Source organism: Empidonax traillii, unplaced genomic scaffold (assembly GCF_003031625.1).
Source record: "Empidonax traillii isolate 1590-97213 ecotype Southwest subspecies unplaced genomic scaffold, ASM303162v1 scaffold100:size1405979, whole genome shotgun sequence".
NCBI lineage: Eukaryota > Metazoa > Chordata > Aves > Passeriformes > Tyrannidae > Empidonax > Empidonax traillii.
In genome coordinates this window covers 101,124-125,377 of record NW_020955293.1, presented here as the reverse complement: position 1 = coordinate 125,377, position 24,254 = coordinate 101,124, and the positions used below count along the sequence as shown (strand labels likewise).

The 24,254-nt window shown below is 35.6% G+C and overlaps 1 protein-coding gene across 2 annotated transcripts in view; it reads left to right on the top strand.

Annotated features, from left to right (window-relative positions):
• The first annotated feature begins 3,738 nt into the window (after positions 1 to 3,738).
• The window catches only part of ANKRD12 (ankyrin repeat domain 12), a 39,663-nt gene continuing 19,147 nt past the window's right edge, over positions 3,739 to 24,254 (top strand). The window contains exons 1-6 of one of the 2 annotated variants that reach the window (XM_027882049.1): positions 3,739 to 3,900; positions 11,465 to 11,612; positions 18,480 to 18,626; positions 19,141 to 19,341; positions 22,328 to 22,470; positions 23,989 to 24,136. In XM_027882049.1, the coding sequence (XP_027737850.1) occupies positions 3,814 to 3,900; positions 11,465 to 11,612; positions 18,480 to 18,626; positions 19,141 to 19,341; positions 22,328 to 22,470; positions 23,989 to 24,136 (874 nt within the window). In that variant the 5' untranslated portion in view covers positions 3,739 to 3,813. The remainder of the gene's footprint in view (positions 3,901 to 11,464; positions 11,613 to 18,479; positions 18,627 to 19,140; positions 19,342 to 22,327; positions 22,471 to 23,988; positions 24,137 to 24,254) is intronic. The other variant, XM_027882050.1, reaches the window with a different exon arrangement.

Below are 24,254 nucleotides of genomic sequence, written 5' to 3'. Positions count from 1 at the left end.
TGGTCCTAGAGATTTACTATGTGCCTAATTTTCTGTAGCTAGTTACCTCTGAAATTCTGGTGGTTTGGGGGGTGTGTCTTTGTTTGTTGGCCAGGCTTTTTTATATGAAATAATCCTAGCTTTTTATGTCACCTCCTGTAGATCTGTCTAAGTGCGTACCTTTGTTACTTTCAGAAGAAAATAGAATTTTTTAGTTCCTTTAGTTGAAAAATGATTGAGAGAAAAGATTAAAAGTATTTCAAATAGACCACTGACAACTGCTAATGAATGTGCGGGGAAGATGTCCAAACATAAAACCAGAATATCTGATTTTGTTACATGCAGAGACGTTTCTTTAGTAGGAAGCAGTTTCTGTTTTATTGAAAAGCTTGAAGTAGATCAGTTTGTCAGAGAAAAAGCACAGCTGTGCCACTGTGTCAGATGAAAAGTGATGGCGTTGCTTGTTGTGACAGAGGAGAATAATTTGAATCTAAAGAGTTTTAACTTTTAATTTAGGGTTCTGGTGATTTGAAATGTGTCATCAAGACTGCCTAATAAATCAGTAATTGCATTAAGAAACAGCCCTGAAGGAAACTCAAAGCAGACAGATCTACATTTCCCTGGAAGACCCTGTTTAATGTTCTACATTTTCCCTTTGAATGCGAATGTTTGTGTTTAGACCATGAGTTGAAATGGCACTCAACTGCAGGCAAACGGAAATAAAGTTAAAATGTCAGTAAAATCACTTCTTCAGGGCAGAATTTTATTGTTATATATACGTTACATAATCACAGGCTGAATAGTTTGCTTGATTTTTGAATCATAGTGATATCTTAAAAATTTAAAAAAACCTGCCCTTTATGAATAGTATTTTTTTCTCAAATATTTGGAGCATTAGTCAGTTTGAAAAGTATTTCACACAGGGATTGTGCAAAAGCAATCTGGTACATAAAACACTTAATGGAAATACCTGCTGTGTGTCAGTGTGATAGTTGTGGTGGTTCTGCTTTAATAATCCAGTATATGATATTCAGTTTTAATGAACTTCCAAAGCAGTTTTCTTTCCAAAACATAATTGGCTTGGGGTCAAGAATTTAGTGAATTCACATTTAATTTTGATCACAGAATCACAGAATGGTTCAGGTTGGAAGGGACCACGGTGGGTCATTTGGTGCAACCTCCCTGCTCAAGCAGGGTCATCCCAGAGCACATGGCACAGGACTGTGTCTAGATGGCTCTTGAATATTTCCAGTGATGGAGACTCCATAACCTCTCTGGGCAACCTTTTCCAGTGCATAGTCACCCACACAGTAAAGAAGTTCTTCCTCATATTCTTCCTCAGGTGGACCTTCCTGTACATCAGTTTCTACTCATCAGTCATTTGATGAAGAAAATGGGAACATCCTATGCTTTCTGTTTTCATCAACCTATACTTATATATTATTTGAGCTAACTTTATTATTTTAAAATACCATTAATTTAAATTTACTTAGAAAGTGTTTTCGTAATCCTCTGACCCCTATGCAATACCTGCAGCTTAAGGTTGGGGTTTTTTTTTGGTCTACCATTCAAAAAAAGTAAACTGTTGCTTCAGAGGACATGCTGGGAGACCAGGCCTTCTGTGAAGGAGAGCTCTAGCTCAGTTGCTGTGGTTTAGCCCCTGCTAGTGAGGCGAATAAGAGCAGTGGAGCCAAGCCTAAGCTGATGCATTTTACTAAACTCATGAAGTTGGGCTTCTTGCTGTCATGTACCAGGGAATGGCATGTGAAACCAGGAACTGAGGTAGTTTCAGGGAGTCAAGTAGCATTAAAAATGGGAGGAAGGGAAACAGCAGCATATGCAGTGAGAAATGTTTTGATGAAAATAGTAAGGATAACTTTGATATGTTGATCTTTTTTAAAGTAGTTCTAATCATGATGATATATGCAATGGGAATTCTTACAAAAGAAAATTAAAGAGATTATTTGAGAGGCTAATTGAGCCAAAGCAGATTTATGACTTGTGTCATTTTCTAAACCTGTGGAAACAGAGATACTTGCTGCTATAGTAATACACTAGGTATGGTCTAATCATCACAGTAATAGTTTTCTGTGAAGACAGTAACTTGTTGTTTCTTTTAGGATTAAGAAATGTATTTGTAATCTACAGGAAACTCGTTCTAGAGTACTCTCCATTGAACCAATAAACATTTTTCTTCCTGCAGCTGTTATGAAAAGCAAAAAAAAGAAAGGCAGATAACCATGTGCTTTGATGTCCATTAAAATTGAACAATTAATCTCTCTATCAGTAGGGCTGCATAAATCCTATTGACACTACATAAATGAAGGGAATAATGTTTCTTTTGTCTTGAGTAAGAGTAGAACAGTAGGAATTTCACAATATTGTATCTTGTATCACAGTGGAGACAAGATTCATGTTATTGAATGTGAGATAGTTTCTAATTAAGGTCTTCCTGTTTTTCATAAGCTTGTGGTTAGTCTGAAAAAAAAAAAAACAAGAAAACAAAAAACCCTCAGATGTGTATGAAAGGGAGGAAAAGTGCAGACCTCACTGAAGCATTTCCTAATTTTCTGACTTTAGGATTGAGCATTTTGAACTTTCCTTCCTATCTGTTTTTTTTCCTCCTGTTCTGGAAAATTAAGAAAGTAAGATGTTACACTGTTGTAAACAACTATTGATCTTGGCCATATTCTGTAAGGGATTTTTCCATAGTTAAGGTCTTGTGCAGGATGGGTGGGTGGATGGGTGGGTTGTAGAAATTTGTTTGAGTATCTACATTTTGTGTGTCAGGTCTAGTATGCAAAGTGTTTTTCTCAAAGTCATCTGCCAAAGAGAAAATACCAGTTTCTGTGGCTAACTGTGTCAAACCAAAATAGTGTCCTTGTTCTGTAACAGAAACGAAAGCAACAATAGAAATATCACACCTGAAACGAAGACTTGCGGAGATATAAAATTACTACTGCACAGTAAGACTGTGATCACGTAAATATTTGCAACATAATACATCAACTCAAAAAGATCCATAAAATGGCACCAGCTTTGAAGTGACATCAAATGCAGTTTTACTTTTCATGTGACCTTTCCTCTCAGGCACTCTGACGAGAAGGGTGTCTCTTCATTCTGTGGAAGACCGAGTTGAACCTTTTCCATTATGTGACTCTGTAATGACACCTGTTTGGTGTACTCTGGAGATGAAACACTACAGAGCTCTTGGAGCTTTATATGGATATATGTATATAGTGGTGTCTTATATAATTAATTTGATAGACAGTGGAAATTAAGGTTTCTAGTTCCAAGCCTAAGCTTTAGAAGACTTTTCTTTTAACAGATACCTCTTGATCCAACAGAAAGAATAGTAAATCACCAGGATCTGACCTTTTTTTCCTAGCACTTTGAGTAGACAGTGTTTCAGTTTCCCAGGCTAGAAATGCCCTTGTGAATCTTCCTGGTCTCTAAAATAAGTGAGATATTGAACCTGTGAACCTTTTAAAATAGCTGTAAGTGTTAAGTCTGTCAAAAAGGTTAAGTTAGAGAGGTGAGGCTCTTCATTATCTGACTTGGTGGTTTTCTGATGACATTGTGCCCAGCAGTAGCCATGCTAGATCTTTTGGGATTTTCCCCCAAGATTTGAGCTGCATATGAGTGGGATGCTTGAAGCCAGGTGTCATTATTAGACATCAATTTTGGGGTACTATTCAGCTCTGCTACCATCTGCAGTAACGTTTGTCCTGAAATGACACTGCAGTGTGTATATTTATGTAATGCTGTTTGTTTGTTTTTCAGACACAGGATGAACCCACTGATACAAGATACTGCTAGCTAAACAGCTATAAAATGCCCAAAATTGGGTCTACAAAAACAGTTCAAGTTGAAAATTCTGACAGCGATAGCACCATGGTGGAAAAAACAACTGCAAGAAAGGTAACGAAATTATATTCATGTCCGTTTAATTTCAGAGAAATGAAGAGTGTGTGTCACAATTTTTGTTGCTGTAATGGGAAGAAATAAATATGAATCTGTGTTCTTGTATCTTGAATGCAGAAAAAAAATAGTACTTTTTACATGATTGTAAGGGACAGAATTTATGCCTTTTATTGTCATTTGCAACAGTTCAAAAGGAAGCTGGATGCTTTGTTTTAATTTGATGTAAGTTAGTTTATAGTCTCCGTATCCTAGCTAGTATGAAATCTTTATACACTCACAAGAATAATGATCCATATTTTATTTAATTTTACTTTCCCTAAGAAATAGACAAAACATTTTTGAAGACCTGTGACAGAGCACAGACCAATGAACAAATAAAAGTTTCTTATATTCCTTTGTGACACAGGGACTTGTTCCCTCTGTTAAGGAGGATTTGAAAGCCAAATGCTGCAGAAGCATTAAGAGTAACTCCTGTACAAGGGAGTCCCCTTTAAAAATTGTACAGTCTATGTTGGAGAATGAAGGAATATGGGAACTCCAGTAATGCTCAAGGGTGGTTAGTTGTTTATAAATGTGAAGTATCCCATAATTTTCAAACTTCTGAAGCCAAGTTGCAAATAACCCAGTTCTCCGATTTATCTGCTTAGTAGACTTGTACAATAGACTATGGATTTATCTGGGGTACCAATGAGTAACAGAAGCTGGAATAATATTCTGAGCTGCATGTATATTTCCCTAAGGAGAGCAAATCCATTTATCTCCCAACAGTCTTTAAAACTGTATTCTCTAGAAAAGGATTACGTGTGTGGTCATATTCTTTTGTTGAAATCTGTATTCCCTTTAAGACCATTTAAAGGATGGAAATAAGACAGGAGGAGGCTAAAAAAATAGGAAAAGATTAGAAGATTCAGCATCTACTTGAAACTGTTTGTCTTCCAGAAACATTCACAGAAAACTTTAGACTTTTTATTCTCTTCCCAGTTTGTTTTATGGGTCCCAGTAAAGTGAGGTGAAGGTAGCTGTTTCTGATAACTGTGATGAACTACTTAGATAAGAAGAGGAAGATAACAGAGTAAAATGGGGAAAGGAAATTGGCTTATTAGTAAAGGGATGAAATAATGTTGTTTTTTTTTTTCTTTTTTCCTTTTTTAATTTTTTTTATTTTTCTTTTTACTTTTTTCTTTTCTCCTTTCTCCTTTTTTTCTCTTCCCTTTTTTCTTTTTTTTTTTTTTTTTCTTTTTTTTTTTTTTTTTTTTTTTTTTTTTTTTTTTTTTTTTTTTTTTTTTTTTTTTTTTTTTTTTCTTTTTTTTTTTTTTAACCTTGTCCTTTTCCTGGAATATGGTCAAGTCAATTCAAGTATCATTCAGTACTGGGAAAGAGGAGAGAATGTCTGGGGCTTACAAGCAGCAAGAATAGGAAGGCTGTGATATTTAATGGTATTAAATACAACCTTTGTATTTTTACACTTGTAAATAAGCTACTTTTTGTAAAGATTTTAGGTTATTTATTTGACAAAAAAAATATTCTACCTTTATGAACTCAAATTATTATTTTGACACTTCACTATTTCTCAAAAAAGCCCAACTTTTGACACAAGAAAATTAAAATCTATTAATACAGAAGTTAAGATTATTTTCATCTTTTGTTCACTTTCATCAAAGCAAAAATATCAGGTTTGCTGAAATGTGCTGGTTTTTAAGTTTTCCTTTTCCCTGTTTCTTTGCTAAAGATATAACATGAAATGCTTGGAGTGCATTTATTTGTAGGTTTGAGTGTTTAGAAATAGATTAATATGTTTTTGTAGTGCAGATTACTTCCTTCCTTCCTAGGCTTTGAATTTCATATACAAATTATTCTGCGTTCTGAATTAAAAACAAACAAAAAAATCAATCCAAGCAGAATTTACTTGTGAGCCCCCTTTTGCTTCTCTACTCCCTGACTCCTCCCCACCTCCTCTCCTTGTTGCTTGCTGTCATTTTAGAAAATTGGTACCAGTTTCCAGACTGGCTGTTGAACCTGCAACCACTGCCAGAGGAATTGTCTTACCAGTGGCCCTTGTGCCCAGTTCACTGGTTGTGTCAACACCTCCTCTCCAGTAATCTCCTAATTCCCAAAGGTGTTCCATCACTAATAGTAACAGTGGTGGTTACATCTGCCCTGGGGGTTCTCTCCAAGTTAGGGAATCTTCTGAAACAGAGATCTGTAGCTCCTTTGCCAGAATGTTAAGGAAGAAGACACAGATTCATACGAAAGTATGAATAACTTTTTCCAGGAAGCGGAAGAGCGAACATGATGCCATTTATTTAACCACCAGGAAGTACGACCAGCTTTGATTTGATTTAGAAAGGAGTAAATTAATGTTCTGTTTTTAATGATCACATATAAAACCCTTGCATTATCATATTAGTTCAGGTCAAGGTCTGCCCTTAGCTGGTTGCCCTAACAGGGAGTTCTTAGTTGTTCAGACTGGTCATCAGTACAGAAATTAACAAATGTAACATTCTACCTTGCCTGGTATTTGAACATAATGTGCCAGTAAAAGCAGGATTACTTAGAAAATGAAAATCTAAGGGAAGATGGATGTTTGACCAAGGTTACAAATGAGGAATCCCAGTTGGTGTACTGATTTAAGTTGATACCAAAAAGAAGCTGATAAACTGCTTGCACTGTTTTGTTCAGTGTTGCTCATTGTCCACCTTGACACAATTTATAATTTAGGGTTTGGATTGGAATTGTATGATAAAAAATGATACGTAGTATTGAAAACATGAAATCCTAAATAAAAGTGGAGAATTATTATTACTAATGGAGAGTATAAGTGTTTCAGTTAATATTGCTGAATTCAGATTTTTAGCATAATAAATATGATTGGTAGCTTTTTTCATATTTTAAGAAGAACTGAATACATGGTTCAGATGTTAAATAGTCACTTAAACAGTCATGTAGCTATTCTCTAACATGTGGACAATTGTCAGAACTGTTCAGCTGGCCTTTGACTAATCTGCACTCTTTCCCCCATGTTAGAAAAAATAGACAAAATATTGCCAAAATGTAATAATTTAGATTCGGCAGGCAGTAGTTGAAGACTAGAGTTTGAGTTTGAACGACAGAAAATTGTAAATGCAAATCTTTATTACATACACAGACACAGAACTCTCAAGTTAAGATTGACCAGGCGAAATCAACTGTGGTATTTTTAATGAAATACCTTTAGGAAGTAGTGGAAATTTCTCTTAAGCAAGTAAGGATTTTTTCTCAATATGTAAATATTTACAACCATGGATTTAAAAGCAATAGTCCTTGATGCATTAGAACTTTATTATTAAAAATGTTATGGATTTGTTACCTACTGTAATTGATATGAGGAAATATTGAGGCGTAATGTTCATACAAAACAGTGCATCTTACAAGTGAACAGTAATGTTAAAGGGCACCACTGCTGTAAAAAAAAAAAAATCCTCATTCTTCTCAAAATAAAAACTGTAACGGCCCAAGTGGTGTAAGACTATTACAATGGTTAACATGTTAAGATAGAACTAAAAACACTTGCAGGGTTTGATTTTCCTTCTGTAGTTGTTACACAGTTGTTTAGCTCAATCTGGTTGAGCTGTTGCCTGAGGAAGTTACTAGTTAGTCACCTAGTGAAGTTACTGTTATTATGAGATTTAATCTTTCATATTTGTCCAGAAGTCATTGCTTATTGTGCTGTTCTAACAGCCAGTAAATAGCTGTCTGAATTAGCTATACACTCAGATCTTCTGAGAACTTTAAAAAATCATTAGGAATAGCAATCATGAGTTTATATCATATATGTTTAATGGTACATGTGTTTTTATTTCAGTTTATATCAGTTGCTCATCTTGGGGGCATAAAATAAAAAAAACTCAACACCTCTAGGAGTGTATACAGCACCTAGACCATTTAATGTTAGCATGAGCTATTTTATAAACATAAGAACACAATGAAATTTTAATTTATCTGAATTTATACTTTGAAACTTACTTGGCCAAACTCAGGAAGTAAATTAGAGATATGTCATCGAAAGGAGAAACACATTTAGAGTTTGTAAGAATTAATTCTTGCCTTAGAAGAGTCCATCAACAGTGCCCAAAGCCATTTAATACCATACAGAACGTGCTTCAGTATGCAATTATCTTTGATAGGCCGAAAAAGAATGCTTATTCTCTTAGGGCTCAGTACATCTGCTAGATTATATGGCTCTCTGTTGTCTCCTTTTGTGTCTTGTCATTGATTGTAGCAGTACCAGACAATAGAGCTGGAATGGGATATCAAGATATTGTCCAGACTGCTGTTTGTTAGCCTTCTGAGACAGTTTTCTGCTGAACAGATTAAAAATGTGTTCCTCATCATGGCACACTAGCATGGTCTTGTTGACAGAGAAAATTCTTCCTTGTTACTACATCCTCCAGTGAGGCATGCATTAAATGTTGAGACGTGCAGATCCAGTTCATCCATTTGCCCCAGAGTAGAATAAGCTGTACTCAGTTCTTGACAGATGTTTGCCAGACCTTTTCTTTAAAGGCTTGCCTCATGGAAATTCCTGTCTCCTTGGGCAGTTTATTCTGATACTTAATTGTGCCGACTGGCACAGAGTTAGACACTTAGAAGAAGGTTAAATAACCTTTGCTTGTCTTCTGTTGCAGTCTAAAGCCATTAAATGCTCTCTAACTGTTGTGGACATGGAAAGTATGTAATGCTTTTCACTTTGCAGCAGTAGTTTATGTGTCTGAATGTTGCCCTGTTTTATCTGATTAGCAGTTTTCACTTCAGATTAATGAACCTCTTTGGGAAGTCCACAGACACAAGTTACAGGTTGTTTTATAAAACACCTCAACTTTTTTTTAGGTTACTTCCATCGATTACATTAAACTATTGATGCTGAATTTTGAACCTTGCTTTGTACTTTGAAAAGGGGATGTCTGTGATCTTGGCAGTGACCAGGAGTAGGTGAAACAGTGAATTTTCACTCTTAAAAATGGAATGCCTGTTCTAACCTGCAGGGCTTGCTGCTTCCTCCTGCCTTCCTTTACTTGAAGTTGGATCCAGGAGGACGTTAAGAGTTTTCTAACTTTTAACATGGCGCTTTGTGATTGTACGATTAATTATTTTTATCGTTTGTAGAACCTGGTTTTTATTCTAGCTTTTCCAGTTTTGTTTTATATTTAGACTGCTTTTCAAATTGGTTAGTCATTTTGCTTTCCCTTTGCCAGTGCTCTTTGCTTCTTCTTATGTTCCAGGTGTGATGATGTCTGCATAATTAATTGTATCTCTATTTCAGCTTTGTCACTGAAAATACTAAATAGCATTGACTTTCTACAGACTATTCAAACACCCTGTTTATTGCATCTTTTGAATTGGAAGGTCCACTACTGGTGGTGGCTCCATATTTATTTTTGTGATAGCTAAGCAACAAGATACTCTCCCTTTTTTTTTTTTTTTTTGGTTCCTGTATATTCTCTGTATAGCCTGTTTTTTCATTTTCACTTTATCTTCATTTATCTGAAAGTATGCATTTTGAACTGTCTCACAAAATCATCACAAAATTATATTCCATGATTATTCAAAAACTAGTGAATCAGTCATGATTTAAAAATATATGCAATTTAAGAATAAGAATAAATGTAAAGCTCTCAAATTATTTAAGCAGCTTGTGTCTCTTAGTGAGCACCTGCCAATGTATTTTACTGATGAGTACTCAAAAAAGGGGTTCTTTTTAAGGATTACCAACTGCAAAAAGTTTGGTTTTTTCTACAGAACAAGTTGGAACCAATGTTTCCTGCTTAGGAATTTTAGATTATTTTTAATTGATCCTTTCTACAGCATAGTACTAAAGATAATATTTTAGGGAAAGCAATGAAACTTAATGCCGTTTTATCATATTGGGGGAAATTTACATACATATGAGAAATAATTGGATTGTTTGGAGCAAGGTGTAAGAGAGCTCTCGGTGAGATTGGGCTGAAGTGAGAAAGTTATATGTGTAGTGTAAGAGATTGGAAAGGGTTTAATGGAGTTTGGATCTGCTCTTGTCAATTTACAGATGCATTTGCAAATAATGACTTGTGTTAGATGGATTAGCTTCTTTCATAAGTAATAGTACAGCCACTGTATCTCCAAAGGGCTCAGGGAAGTCTTAAGGGGGTTTAGATTTTTAGATTTTCTTGTTCTAGCATAAAAGAAAAAGGAGGGGTGGGAGTGTTGGTTGTTTCCTTTGGGGTTTTGAAGGAGCATTTGCTTTGGTTTTGCTGTATGGATTTTATTTTGTGTTTTGGTTTGGAGTTTTGGTTTTGTGGGTTTCTAAACTTGGAGTGAACACAGGTATTCTCTGGAGGCATCAACCTCTATACTTCAGGAATTCCCTTGACATAGACTAATCCCTTTGTGGTTTCTCTGGTAGAGACATTTGCCTTCTGAAGGTTGTAAAGTTTGTTTACAGGTTCTTTTTGTAATCACTTCTGCCTAACTTTTTGGCAACAGTTTAAACTCAGCGTGTCAGATGATATCATATTACCCGTGTTTGTTCTTAAAAAAAAAAATAAAAAGGAAAGGTGCCTTTGAGAACAGCATCTTTGCTTGGAGTTCTTTTCTAGTTTTTCTTCAGTCAAAATAAATCTTCGGTGATTTCATCTGATCATCTGTTAAGAATGATATAAAGCTGTGGAGTTGTGATAGCTGACATAGCTGGATAATGTGTTTATGCAGCATGTAATGAACAGAAAACAGAAAAATGTCCCTGCATTGCATCTTGATTGGTAGGCTAAAATACTGGGGTTTGCAGTGTTCCCTTTGGTAGTTTTCTCACTAACCTGGTATCTTTTATATTCTTTCCTCCTATATTAGTAAAGTAATCAAGCACAAGTTAATATTGTGCCCGTTCAGGGTTTTCTCTGTTTATTCTGAAATATGGTTCGTAAGACAAAATCCCCAGATTTATACAACTAAAAAATCCAAATAGCTTTTAGCTGTTTTTTCTAAATTTGATGTGAGTTTAAAAAGTTTCTTCATAGATTTTCTAAAATTAAACACTGCACTATTCTTGTTGTTGAAATAGAAAGGGACTTCTGTATGGATGGATTATGGGGTAGGGGTGGAGGTAGGTGAGGTTATTAGGGTTTTTTTTGTTGTTACTGTGTTGCTATTCACAGTCTGAATTGCAGTGTGGGCTTTTATTGTGCTGTTATTGGGATCATTTTGGTCAGGAAAGGAAATTGGGATGATTGTCAAGACAGCAAATTCTTTTTCAGTATGTGTTGTTCCTTTGTTTATTAATTAAGGCTCTAATAATGAACACCAGTTTTACAGCAATGTATCAAAAAGTAGAAATAACACAAATTAAATTAGAAGTTACTAATTTATAAAATTAAGACATGCCATTGATTGCTTTGATTAAGGTTAATTTAAAGGTTTATTTAAAAACTTTGTAATATTCATACTTAAACATAAGCACATACATTCTCACATAGTCTTTTCAGTCTGTATACATTGTAATTCTATTCTGCTATATGCAAAAATTACTTAGTATACTTTTTATTTCTATTAGAGCAAGGACAAGATTGCATCCTACAACAAAACTCCAAAAGTGGATAGGAGTGATGTGGGGAAGGAGATGAAAGAAAAGTCTTCCATGAAACGTAAACTTCCTTTTACTATTAGTCCATCCAGAAATGAAGATCGCAGTTCAGACACAGGTAGAACCTTTTTATTTCCTTAACTAATTATTTGTTAATAAAATACCTCTTAATTTAATTATTGTATATTATATTATTTTTTTTCCCTTTAAAAAAGATATTTTAAGTATAAAACTTGCTTACTTGCTTGCTTGCTTCTGGTTGTTGCATCTCAGTCTGATGGGCTTTCACCTTGTCATTAGCAATGGCCAGCATGACTCCATAGTTTATCTACATTTTCCACTTGTTTCCTAACCTCATTCTTTTGCTTCTATTTTGATAATTCTGTTTTTTCACTGTCATCTGTAGAAGTCCATTTGTTTAAACTAGTAAACTGATGAAAAAAATCTGTAAATACCTTGATTTGAGACACAGCTTGTCAGCCTTCACAACCATTTTTTGGGAGAAGGAGAGTGGGAAAGATTGGTAGGTGTACTGTCCTCCATATAAAAGAAAAGGTTGCTAGATTACAGAGCTATCCAAACTGGCCATGGAGAGCACACTTCTCTTTCAGTTTAAGTTCCTGTGATCTCCCTCTTCAGCATACCTTTTCTGCACAGGCTAGTAGGTTTTCATAGCTTAAGCTTATTCTGTTAAAACTGATTTCAAGACTTCAAAATACCATCCCTAACATGGCTCTTTTCAAGTCAAGATGGAGGGATCTGGATATATTCCAAGAGTGCAGTTGTCTCTGAGTTTAGGTAATTAGTTATCTTTGTCATTGTTTAGTAATAGTCCTGTTGGTAACCAGAAAATACCCATGCCCTCTGGAAGGCCACCAGAAGGTATGTTCCCCAAATTTCTCAAAGGCTCAGTACTACAGGTTTTTTTATAGGACTTACTGTACATTTGAATGTTTTCATAAACAAAGCACTTCCCTTAATATGCTTAGACTTAAATGCAAGGTAGAAGTATATACCTCAGTAGATGTTTAATTATTGCCCAGGACTGATTTCATGCAGAAGGTTTAGCTCCTGGATAATACATACATGCTTTTGTTACTGCAAAAAGCTTATGGTAAGAAATCCAAATTTGAAATAGTCACATTAGAAAACAATGCTCTTGGCTTTAGATCTGTTTTCAGTGGTTTTATGGCATTCTAGAGTGTTATACTATTCAAGATACCACTTGATTCTGAAAAGGCCATGTATAAATAATAAGTATGTTCCCAGCATCTGCTTTATTAAATTTTTTGCTTGGTATTAGTCCATAACAATTTTTCATAATGGAAATAAATATATGTAGATGTAATATTCAGCATTTGCCAAATGTTTTCTTTGTTAAAAATCTTTTATCATCTCTCCCCACCCCATCAACTTTAAATAAGTCATCGTCACAGTGTCTTGTAAGGTAACACAGTTTTCTGTGTGCCTTTTGCTATAGCATCTAGTGTCACAGTTGCCACAAACAAGATTGATTACTCTAGGCACTTAGATGTGCACATCAAGGCAGTGCTTACAATACAAAATCTTTCTGTTGCAAGTTGTAGCAGGGAGATGAAATGAACAGTTCAAGTAGGGGCAAGAAATAGTTAAGGTAACAGTCGTAATCATCACTTCTTGTTGTGTGTTTCATTTCTGCTGAGGTAAGGAGGTAAGAGCAACTGCCCTGTTTCCCAGGGGAGAACTTCGTACATGACCTTTCCAGAAACTTTAGAGCAGGAGTATTATTAGGGTGAAAAACTGTTCCTATAATGCTGATTCTCTACCTAACCAATTAGATTAGACCAGTGGGAATTAAGCATTTAGATTGTGCCAAGTTTGTCGCTGACATGGATTAGGACTGACATCAGTGATCGTGAAAAGCAGCACTACTTCTGACACAAACTTGGCATTATACATGGAAAAGCTTTGATATCAGTGAACTAAACTGTTACCTCTGACTGAAGTGTCTCCCTGATAACTATGTACAGAGAATGACAAATGTTGAGAAGGAAGAAAGTAAGTTTTTGGAGATGAGAATGTAATCGGAAACAGAGGGGAAAAAGAAGAGGTGATGAAAAGCTTCTTATCAGCTAGTAGAGCTAAAAAATGAAAGCCCTCAGATTTCTTCTTATAGTTTGTGACAATCTGTATTGGTATTCTAGAAAAATACTTAAAGGTTGTGGATGCAATTCATAATTGAAAAGACTTGGAAAAAATGTGCTACTGCTACATTCTTCCCACTCTCCATTACAGTTTCAGGATGTATTTTATCCTTTTCCAATAGATTCTGTTTTAATAGCCTTCCAGTATGTTTGTTTCAGAGTTCAGAATAGCAAAACTGTCTTAAGACTTTCGGTAAATAGTTGCTCTGTATCAGATTACAAGACCTTTGAGTTTGCTTTTTAGATGATTTTGAAGATATACAGTCTTTAAAAATGTGTCTGAGTAAACAAAAAGATGCCATAAAATGTAGCTCTAGGATAAAAAATTTAATTTAATCAATAGTTTAATTTAATAAATGGATTATTCCCAAGATATGTGATAGTATCACTAGCTGATAGTAGAAACCCCATGATAATTGGGTTTCATCCTGTTTAGGCATGTAAATCAGACAAATAATGGGGACACCTAGTTTTGTGAACTTAGATCATTAGGTCTGCCTTGGTTCTATCTCCAGGGTCTTTCAAAACTAAGATTTTGGGGGTTTCACTTATTTTTGTAAAAATTCCACCTGCAATTCACCTCTTCTTTTTCTGGTGGGCCCTTTTTGTTTCGGGTCTTGTCTAAAAACGGTAAATGATAATGATCACAGACAGCCAAACTGAATGTTAACTTTATGTAAAAATACTTAAAAAAAAGAATTCATATCTGCAACAGTATACATAAAGTATATTTTACACCCAGTCAGTTTTGGCAAGACTGAAAAAAATGAGCATTTGTAGTATCCTCTAAGAGTCTAGAACAATTATAGCCCACTTCTTTGTCTAAACATAATTTTTTTTTTCCTAAGAAACTCCACAATAAATTAGCATTAAATAAAGATTTAGCCTTCAGGTTACTTTCTTAATAATTTTATACCCGCTAGGACTGAGTCCAGTTGCCTAAAGGTAGTCATGCAATGCCAGTTGAGATGGCTGCAGTAGCTGCAAAGTCTGCCGAGCTCTGAAAGGTAATGTGAGTCCCGGGAGACCTGTGGCCTTCTGAAGAGGCCAAAACTGAGGGCGCTGTTATGACATCTCCATTCTTTGGTCAGAGCAATCACAAAAAACTAATACAGTATATACATATTGCAGACAAATGTATTTGCAGTATAGCTTTAACCTTTATGTAAGTAAATCTTACGGAGAGGTCTTTGATTTGCAAACTTTGATTAACACTGGTGGTTTGGATGGTGGAAGGAGAAACATTTTTCTTACCTTTTAAAATAAATTCTCTGATTTGAAGTCTCCCAGTCCCAAATTATAATTTGATTAAAAAGCCATCAGTTATTTAGCCTACTTAAAATAAAAAGTCTGGTTAGTTTTACATAACTTTTGATGTGACTATTAGAATAAAAACAACAGGCAAGTGTTGATTTTGCAAAGGTCAAATTTGTTTTTTTAGCTACCTTATTAGTCTAAAGAGAGAAAAGTGAATTTTTCATAATAATTAAACATAACTGCAGGTCGTAAAAATATTTTCATTGTGAAGATAGTCTTGTTACATAGTTGATTATTCAGGAAGAATAACAAGTTGCAATTACACAATGTGGTAATTTGTTGATCTTTCTTGGAAATTATGTTTGCCAGATTTTCTGTTTATAGTAGGATCTTGGTTTTGTTTTCTGACCTCTTCAATTTCAGTCTTTAAAGCAGTCCAAAAGTGGCACAGTCATACTTCTTTTAGCACTTGCTTGACATCCAGGAGAGCAAAACTACTGACCTCTTTATCTTGCATGGGTAACACAATTCCCGTACTTGTGCGTCCCGTAGTTACAGAGGTTAGTGGGGCTGTTGAAAGGATTGTTTACACACTGCTTGATGGATTTGGGCTTACTGTTCAGCTATAACAAGTTCCTCTAACTGTTGTTTGGGCTTGAGGCAGGAAAGCAGAGGCAGTTTTATGTGTGTTTGTTGGTTTGGTTAAATAAATATGTCATAAACTTGATTAATTAGGTATCACAATAGTGCCTTGATATCTCTACATTGATCAGTGCATTGTGAAGTCTCTTCATCATATTTTAAGGTTTGCATTTCCTTGAGGGTAGGAAGAAGCAGTCAGTCATGATGTGTTTCCTCTTTAAAATAACTTCAGTCAGATTGCCATAATCACACAGAACTCAGAAACTCCATTTTCTCAGCTTCATCATCTGCAGAATTGATCATCTTGACCTGTCTTCCACAGTTGTTGGCAGTGAACATATTAGACTTTTGTTGTATGTCATTCAGTCTTATAACTTCCTTAGAAGCACTTATTTCAAGCCATTCATATTTTCACTTCACATGGTCCTATTAATCCTGTTATTCCTTACAATTTGGACTATGGTGGGATTCTTGTGCATGAAAACAGACTATGGTGAGCCCCTGACTGTTTTGAAATAATTTTTGAAAGTGTTAGGTGAAAATCTTATGTTGCAGAAGAAAGATTTTGGAAACCTTCCACATAGATTTGGCTGCATGTTATGAAGTTCATTTAATAAATAAGATTGAACATTAAGTCACTTGAAGAGTGTCAATTTTTATTTTTTTAATAATGAAAAATTCCCTCGTGGGGAATTTGTTTGTGGGGAGTTTTGTTTGTAACTGCTGAAGAACACCAAAAAGTGACAATAATCGGAATATAAAAGAAGATATTTTTATTCCATAGGCTTTGAAAACAAAATGCTCAAAATCTAAAAAAAAAAAAAAACAAACAAAAACAAAAGCAAAACAAAGTAATTGACTTTAACAGTCAATTTTATACATTAAATTCTACCTAAATTTAATTTCTTAAACTGATGTTATTTCTCTATTAGGGAAGTTATTGCTGTTCAGAATGTATAAACATCAAGTATACAACTTTGAAAAGTTTTCTGTAACCACAAGATGAAGAATAGCTAAAAAGTTGAATTTCCTAAATGCTAAGTTGGTCTTTTCCTGTTAAGGTGCAGTGTACTGTGTGATGGTATTCTTGGAGCATTAATTTATTTATTGATGTACAAAAATTTTTATTTTGTATGCCCTACTCCCTTCCTTTTGCCTCCTTCCACCCCTTTTTTCCTGTGTTGTTCTATCTTATACACTCAGAACCAGGTTGTATGCATGAGAAATCCTGGGAGGGGAAAGCCACACAGCCTTATACAGGACATGCTCCAGTAAAAGGATTATCAAGTGCACCTGCTATAAGTCTTGTGACTTCTTTAGGTTTGTTGTAAAAGTAAAAGCTAGATGATCAGAAGATGTATTTTATTTATTTTGATATATTATTTTTTCAAGCTGAGTGTAGCTATAAAATTGTAAGGGAAAATTCAGAAGGAAAATGAATGTGTTTTTCAAGAAAAAAATCATGAGCAGTGAATAGCATAAGCTAAGAAACAGCAGATCAAAGCTAGACAACCTGAAATATGTTGTTTTGATGGAAGTACTAGATCAGTCAATAAAAGAGTATACTGCAGATTATTCTTGAGAGAGCACAACATACTTGCAGTGAAAAGTTGAAAGTACGATTTCATTATAGAAGGGGTTTTTTGTTGTCCTATAATGTACTTTTATCAAGAGGTCAACAGCATTGATATTGAATTGATTTTTTAGATATTCAGGACCTTGAGATGTATGTAGTTTAAAAAATATCTCATGGGTTGCTTCTGTAAAAGAGATCTTGTTTCCTTTTTAAATAGGATGGATAAATGTACAGAGGTTTCTTGAATATGTACATAGATCTGTAGGTTTCCATTCTTTAAATAGTCTTGCTTGCAATTGTTTAGCCTGTAAAATCATGCATTTCTTATGTGGAATTCAAGATGAGAACTACTGATGTGCCTTCCTGTGCCTCAAGAGCACTGCATTACTAGAGCTTGTGTCTGTAATGAAGCCTAGAAGGTGGGATTTTGAGAAGGCTAGGAAGTCAGAAAATGAGTTGAGAGGAAATGAGTGAAACAAGGAGGAATGCAGAAGTGGAGAAAATGAAATGGTAACTAGGAACCTCAAAGGGACTTAAGCTTCTAATTTGTAATTTTTATCTCTCTGCAGAAGGTCAGTGAAGTTTTCTTCAGTGGAGTCCTCTTAATATTTTCTCCTTTGCAGATGACAGGGTTTCTTGGTTTTGGTGGGGATTTTTTGGGATTTGTGTCTGATTTGTTTATTCAGATGTGTAATTTTAGCTCCTGGTTTAAAACTTGGACATGAAACTTTAAACAACTGTTGTAAATATTGATAAAAGGAAAGAAGTTATGTATATAACATAGCTTTAAGTTTTTAAAGGATTTGAATTTTCTAGAAGAAATTGCTTTAAGATGAAATAACAGGACGAGTTTGAGAGAATCAGTCTTTTGACTACTTAGCAAATATCAGTATTAAGAAGTCTTTTCCTTATTTTAACATGGTATTTTGAGAGAAGTAGAAATAGACTGTAGTATCAGATCTGTATTCAAGATTGAAAACTGACCAGCTGATCTTACAGAATGTTTTAAGTGCCTGACTTTAATCTCTGAAAATTAAAGTTGTGACATATACAAACCTTCCTACTGTAAAACAGATTTTTCATGTTTTAGAATTTTTTGATAATCCTACTTACAGCTTTAAGTGCTTTAACTCAGTAGCTTATTATCCTAATATGATTAGAACAGGTAACTAACACTAACACAAAGGCAGTAAATTGGAGGTGTAATTTCTGGTTTTCATCACATGTCACCAATCACCAGTTTACATACCTTAAAAGGATTGTTTAATTTCTAGAAAAATGTTTTGATGGAACTGACGTTTGAGTTTTTAAATGTTCCTATTTCCAGAGAAGGAAGGTCCGGAGAAAAAGAAAATGAAGAAGGATGCTGGAAATAAGAAATCAGCGCCAGTTAGCATTCTTTTTGGTTATCCTCTGTCAGAACGCAAACAGATGGCACTTCTCATGCAGATGACAGCAAGAGACAACAGTCCAGGTGACCTTACAGAGTTAACAGTTTTCTTCCTCCTGCCTTTTTAATTCTGCCCCGGTCAGAATATTCTGATCCCTGATGTTTTTTTCAATAGTCCTTGGTTTTTTGCCATTTTTAAAATTATCCATAATTCTGTTAAATACTATTTTGCGTGGATGAGTAATTTGATGAAAAATTCTTGACCTTCTTTATTTATGTGCAAAGCTTTGCATTACAATAGCTGTAAAAATTGAAAATCTCTTTTCTTTCTTTGATTATTTTTGCCTCTCAGACACTGTTCCATATGGATTGTTCCCTTTTTTTTGTCATTGAAACCTGCTTAGTTAGATTTTGCAAAATGCTCTGTTTCACATTGAAGATAGGCATTGTGTTGATACACATGAAGTGTCAAATATGTCCTTTATTTGAACATAATTATTCACAGATTATTGTCATTTTTGAATGAAAGTGTTAACACTCTTTCTAATTCACCTCATTTTAATTAACCTGCAGTGACCATATAAAAATTCCTTTGTAGATTCCACCTTAAATCATTCCTTACAGACAACACCAACACAAAAGAAAACTCCAACCTCTTCTTCAAGACAAAAAGACAAGGTTAACAAGAGAAATGAACGAGGGGAAACTCCTCTACATATGGCAGCAATTCGAGGGGATGTTAAACAGGTCAAGGAGCTAATCAGATTAGGTGCAAATGTGAATGTAAAAGATTTTGCAGGTAAGTTGATACACGTTCTCTTAACTGTATCAATTAAAAGGAATGCTGAAGTTGTTAACAGAGGTTTCCTTTCAGTTCACGTTACGTGCAAATGAAAAAAATATAACTTCATAGAAATTCTCAAATCATGCTTTTTATTTCCAATGGCAGTGGTAGTCCTGGGATTCTGCAGTACATAGTGTATTATTAGAACAGTGTATTAATTCCTGGAGGTTTCAGTTGTGTCCAGGGCCTTTGCATGGTTAGACATTTACAGAAATAAGTGTGCACAGTTGCTGAACTTTGTAGAATTATACTGGGCAAAGTCAGATAGTGGGATTGTAGGCTATGTGAGGAGATGCAAAGTTTAGTAATGGTGAAAGTGGTATCACTGTGATGTACATTGTCTTCTCACTGGGACAGCTAGTGTGCACCAAAGCAGAGGAAAGTTGGCACTTGTCATCTAGTCCTGCTAGATTAAGGATAGTTTTGATGTGTCAGTATTTGCTGTGATTTCAGCGCAGATTCATGGATGTGAAGTTAAGTTGAACTTATACAATATTTTTAGGTCTATGGGTTGGAATGGTTATAGTGAGAATTGCGTTCTCAGTGGGAATGGTTGAGATGAGTTGAGGTAGCAGCACATGTGGGAAAAACTAAGAACTATATGGCACAGTTAGCTGTCAGCTCAAACTTGACACAAGAGAAGATATTAATGAGATGAACTGAAGTCTTTATTTTAGTTAAGAAACAGATCAGTAATTTCTTAGTTTGCAGAGGGTAGCTGAATTTGTATTTGAAGATGAGGCTGCCCAGGGCTGGCATGTAGAGGAAGAAAGGAAGCAGAAGTAGAACATGGCAGGGTCTTCAGAGAAGTTAAGAGGAGAGATGAGAAGAACTTGTTGACAAGAACAATTTTAGAAAAAGAGGGGGAGGCTCAGGGGAAGACAGGCCCATAGAAATCACAGGGAGAATAGAAATGTTTTAAGAGATGGTGTGGTGGGTTAACCTTGGCTGGCTGCCAGACACCCACGCGGCTGCTCTCCTACTTCCTTCTCCTCAACAGGGCAGGTGGAGAAAATAAGGTGGAAAAAATCCCATGTGAGTCGAGTTAAAGACGATTTAAATAAGCAAAGCAAAAGCTGTGTGCAAGCAAAAGAAAAAGGAATTCATTCACTATTTCCCACCAGCAGTCAAATGTTCAGTCACTTCCCAGGAAGCAGGACCTCAGCAGGTGTAACGGTTGCTTGGAAAAGCGAACACCGTTACCTGCAAACATCCCTCCTTCCTTCTCCTTTTGCTGAGCTTTTATTGCTAACCATGACATGTGGTATGGAATATACCTTTGGGGCAGTTAGAATCAGCTGTCCTGGCTATGTCCCTGCCCAACCTCTTGTGCAGGCAGAGGGAGAGAGAAAACTGTGGCTCTTTACAAGCGCTGTTCAGCATAGCCAAAACACTGGTGTGCTGTGGCTACTGTTTCAGCCCCAGATGCAATGCTCAGCACTGTATGGGCTGCTCTGAGGGAAGTTAACTTCGTGGCTTCATTCCAGCCTGACCTAGTACAGATACTTAATTTTAAAGGCAGGTGAAAGAAGGAGGACAATGACTGAGAGCTAGTTGTAAGAATCAGTTGGGAACAAGTCCTTGGAAACTTCATTCAAAACCCTGGAGGAGATATTTAGGATCAAGTGAGATACTTTTCCATTGGTAATCCAAAGTGAGAAGCAGAGGTGGCTGAGCTTCAAAATCTTGTGCAGAGGAAGAAGTCAAGAAGAGGGGGAGGATTGAAGCAGTGAGTCATGAGTGGAGAAAAGTAGGAATTTAGGATGCAGTGAAGTTTAGAGAATTAAGAGTTTTTTAGCTAAGAATTTGGCAGAACTAGAGGAGCAGAAAATGAATTAGTAACGGAGGAAGTAACCCTGCTTGTGGGATATCTGCCAGAATGATACTGCTGTGTGAGAACAAGAGTAAAGGAAACAGATGTTGAGAGCAAGCCAGGACTAGAGTTGGCAGGCTGGACATTGTGATAGGATGGAAAGGCAAAGCAGTAAAACATGGAGAAGAATGAATTGCGGAGAGAATTACCAAGGGAAAAAAAGACAGGGATCAGAGAGCTGAGAGCCAGATGAGGGTCATCATGTTGGGTGAGTGCAAAAAGGGAAAATGACAAGAAAGTGCCAAGAAGGAGGTGGTAGCCAGGCAGTGTTCGAAGTGAGTGACTCACTTGATGATTAGAGAGGAAATTTAGTATATGAAGATCAGAAAGAAGTGTTTTGCTGTAGAATAACGTAGAAACTTTTAATTTTTTTCTTTTCTTTTTTTTTAGTTTTTTTTTCTTATTTATTTAAATGAGTGGCAGCTGGGAAGTTGAGTGAAAGGTGAAGGTGAAAAACCACATTATTGAAGTATTAGATAAATTGAGAGTTTCTTGTACCTCCTCTTCATGGATGTACAAGATCACTACTGATTAGGCACAGAGTTAACATGAGTGAACTCTTCCAGACTTGCACTGGTTATATTGGAAACAAAAGTTGAATGCCTCCTGAGAACTGAGCTTTGAGAAGGCATCGACAGCACACTAGTTCAGGTTAGCTGTGAAGTGGAAGTCATCAAGTTTGGGAGAGGAAACTTAATCTTTCCAATAGTGGGGTTTTCAAACACTTTCCATACAGAATAATGGTATTTATATATACACCTAACACTCTCTAACTGTTCACTAGTCAAAGAAATTCTAACATGTTTAGTCTAGATACTATGTTCCAGATTTCATCCTTTACTGTTTGATTAGTGATTTCAGTGTTCAGTTTAATCACAGAAAAATCTGGAATTTGGCATGAGGTTTAAAGTTGATAAAGCATGTGTTGTTTATCAGATGGACAGCATTACTCACACTGTGAGTGTATTTTGAAATGTTTAGAGGCAATAGAGATGTATAGCACAGGTGAAAAAACCCAAACTTAAATCTTGGACCTTTCAGTCTTAAACTTACCACTCTTCTCTACAGGATGGACACCACTGCATGAAGCTTGTAATGTTGGTTACTATGATGTTGCCAAAGTCCTGATAGCAGCGGGAGCCGATGTGAACACCCAGGGCTTGGATGATGATACTCCGCTTCATGATTCTGCTAGTAGTGGGCATAGAAATGTGAGTTCTGTGTGGTAAATACCTGGTTTGAAATGCTCAGTCTTTAGAACAAATTCTGACTTTCCTCATTGCAGTCATATGGTTTTATAATTCTGCTTCTGGATTTTTGGGAGCATCTTAAAGTTGTTCGGTCTTTGTTTCATCTTGCTTTTCATTCGGTTTCTTTTGCCAGATATTTTCTGCCAGTATCTGTTTTCTTAAATATTTAAAAGTTTCACCTTTACTTTCTTAATGACTTTTTTTGAGAGACTTCTACTGTGTAGAATTCTCAAAACAAAAATGTCTCCAAACAGTATACTGTGGATTTGTATGTAATATATATATATTTATATTTAAAGGTATATATCCAATATTTCTTTTAATATGTTGTTTATAGCATTGAAATAGAGAATTGATGTGAATATAGTCTCAGTATTTTTTAAAAATTTAGCAATGAGCATGTAAAGAAGATAAATGAAGCACTGTAGATAATTTGCATTAATTTATAAATTTGCTCTTGATTTCTGCAAATAAGATGCAGGAATTACTCTATTCCCCTTTATATCTCTTCTGTCTCATTACTATGTGTGTGATCTGTTGTATAAAGCAAAAAATAGAAAACATCCTTAAATCAAGTACACCTTCCAAAAAAGGTGTTCCATTTTAAAGGTTTTTCTGGAAAAGCTTGAGGAATTAGTAATGATAATCTGATTGTGGTGTTTTGTTTTTTGTTGGTTTTTTTGTTTTTGTTTTTGTTTTTGTTAATTAACTGTTTAGTAACTGCTTCTTATAAGCTGGTCTTCAGATCAACTTGCATGAAGTTGTAGCAGAGTTTTGGAGAATAGGACCTCTTGCTTGTTTGGTCTCATTATAGGTATCCGTAATGGTCTCACTCACTGTATCAGAGTAATTCTGAAGTTTCCTGTTAAGATGTCACTGTCTGGTGAATTTCCACATTCTTAGCACATAGGACTGGATACTGTGCTGAAAATGGAGTGGCCTTGGTATTATTGTAACAGTAACAATTTCTTGGCCTTCATGATAGAAAAATTGATGATTTTGATGTATGGTATGCAGCTGAGGTTGGAGGTAGTTTGTTCCTCCAGTGATATACTTGGATTTCTCAGGTATTTTTGGAAATGCCTTGGAAACCAATAGTACTGCTACTTGTAAAACTTGTCTACTATGTAATTTGGAACAAGGTGAATCGAGTCCAGAGGAGAAGAGAGCTTGGTAGGTGAGGAACCAGATAAATTGTGTGAAGAAATGCTAGAACACCAAGAACAAAAGGCCACTGTTGTTTTCCTTTATACTGATGCTGTGTCAGTGTAACAGAAGTCTTCTTTTTTACCTCTTTTAATGAGCAGACTGTGTGTACTTGGACTTTGCATTCTAGTTGCTGAAGTTGTGCTTTCCAGTCTCAGTTTCATAGGTAGGAGTTGTGTATCATGTTACCCACATTTTGTGTGCAACAGAAGATTTTTATGCTGGTCGAGTAACACGTGGAAAACCTAAAAGTTAATTCATTTAATGCTGCAGATTGTGAAGCTGTTGCTTCGGCATGGTGGAAATCCATTTCAAGCCAATAAACATGGAGAGAGACCTGTTGATGTGGCTGAAACTGAAGAGTTGGAAATGCTGTTGAAAAGGGAGGTACCCATCTCTGATGATGAGGACAGTTGCTCAGGTAAAAGTAGCTATTTAACTGCACACTTCAAGGGTATCCCTTCACCTGAAGTTACGTGGGTTTAATCTTTTGCATAGTGTTAGCTATTAAAACTTGCTGCAGATCGCAGTTGCTATTG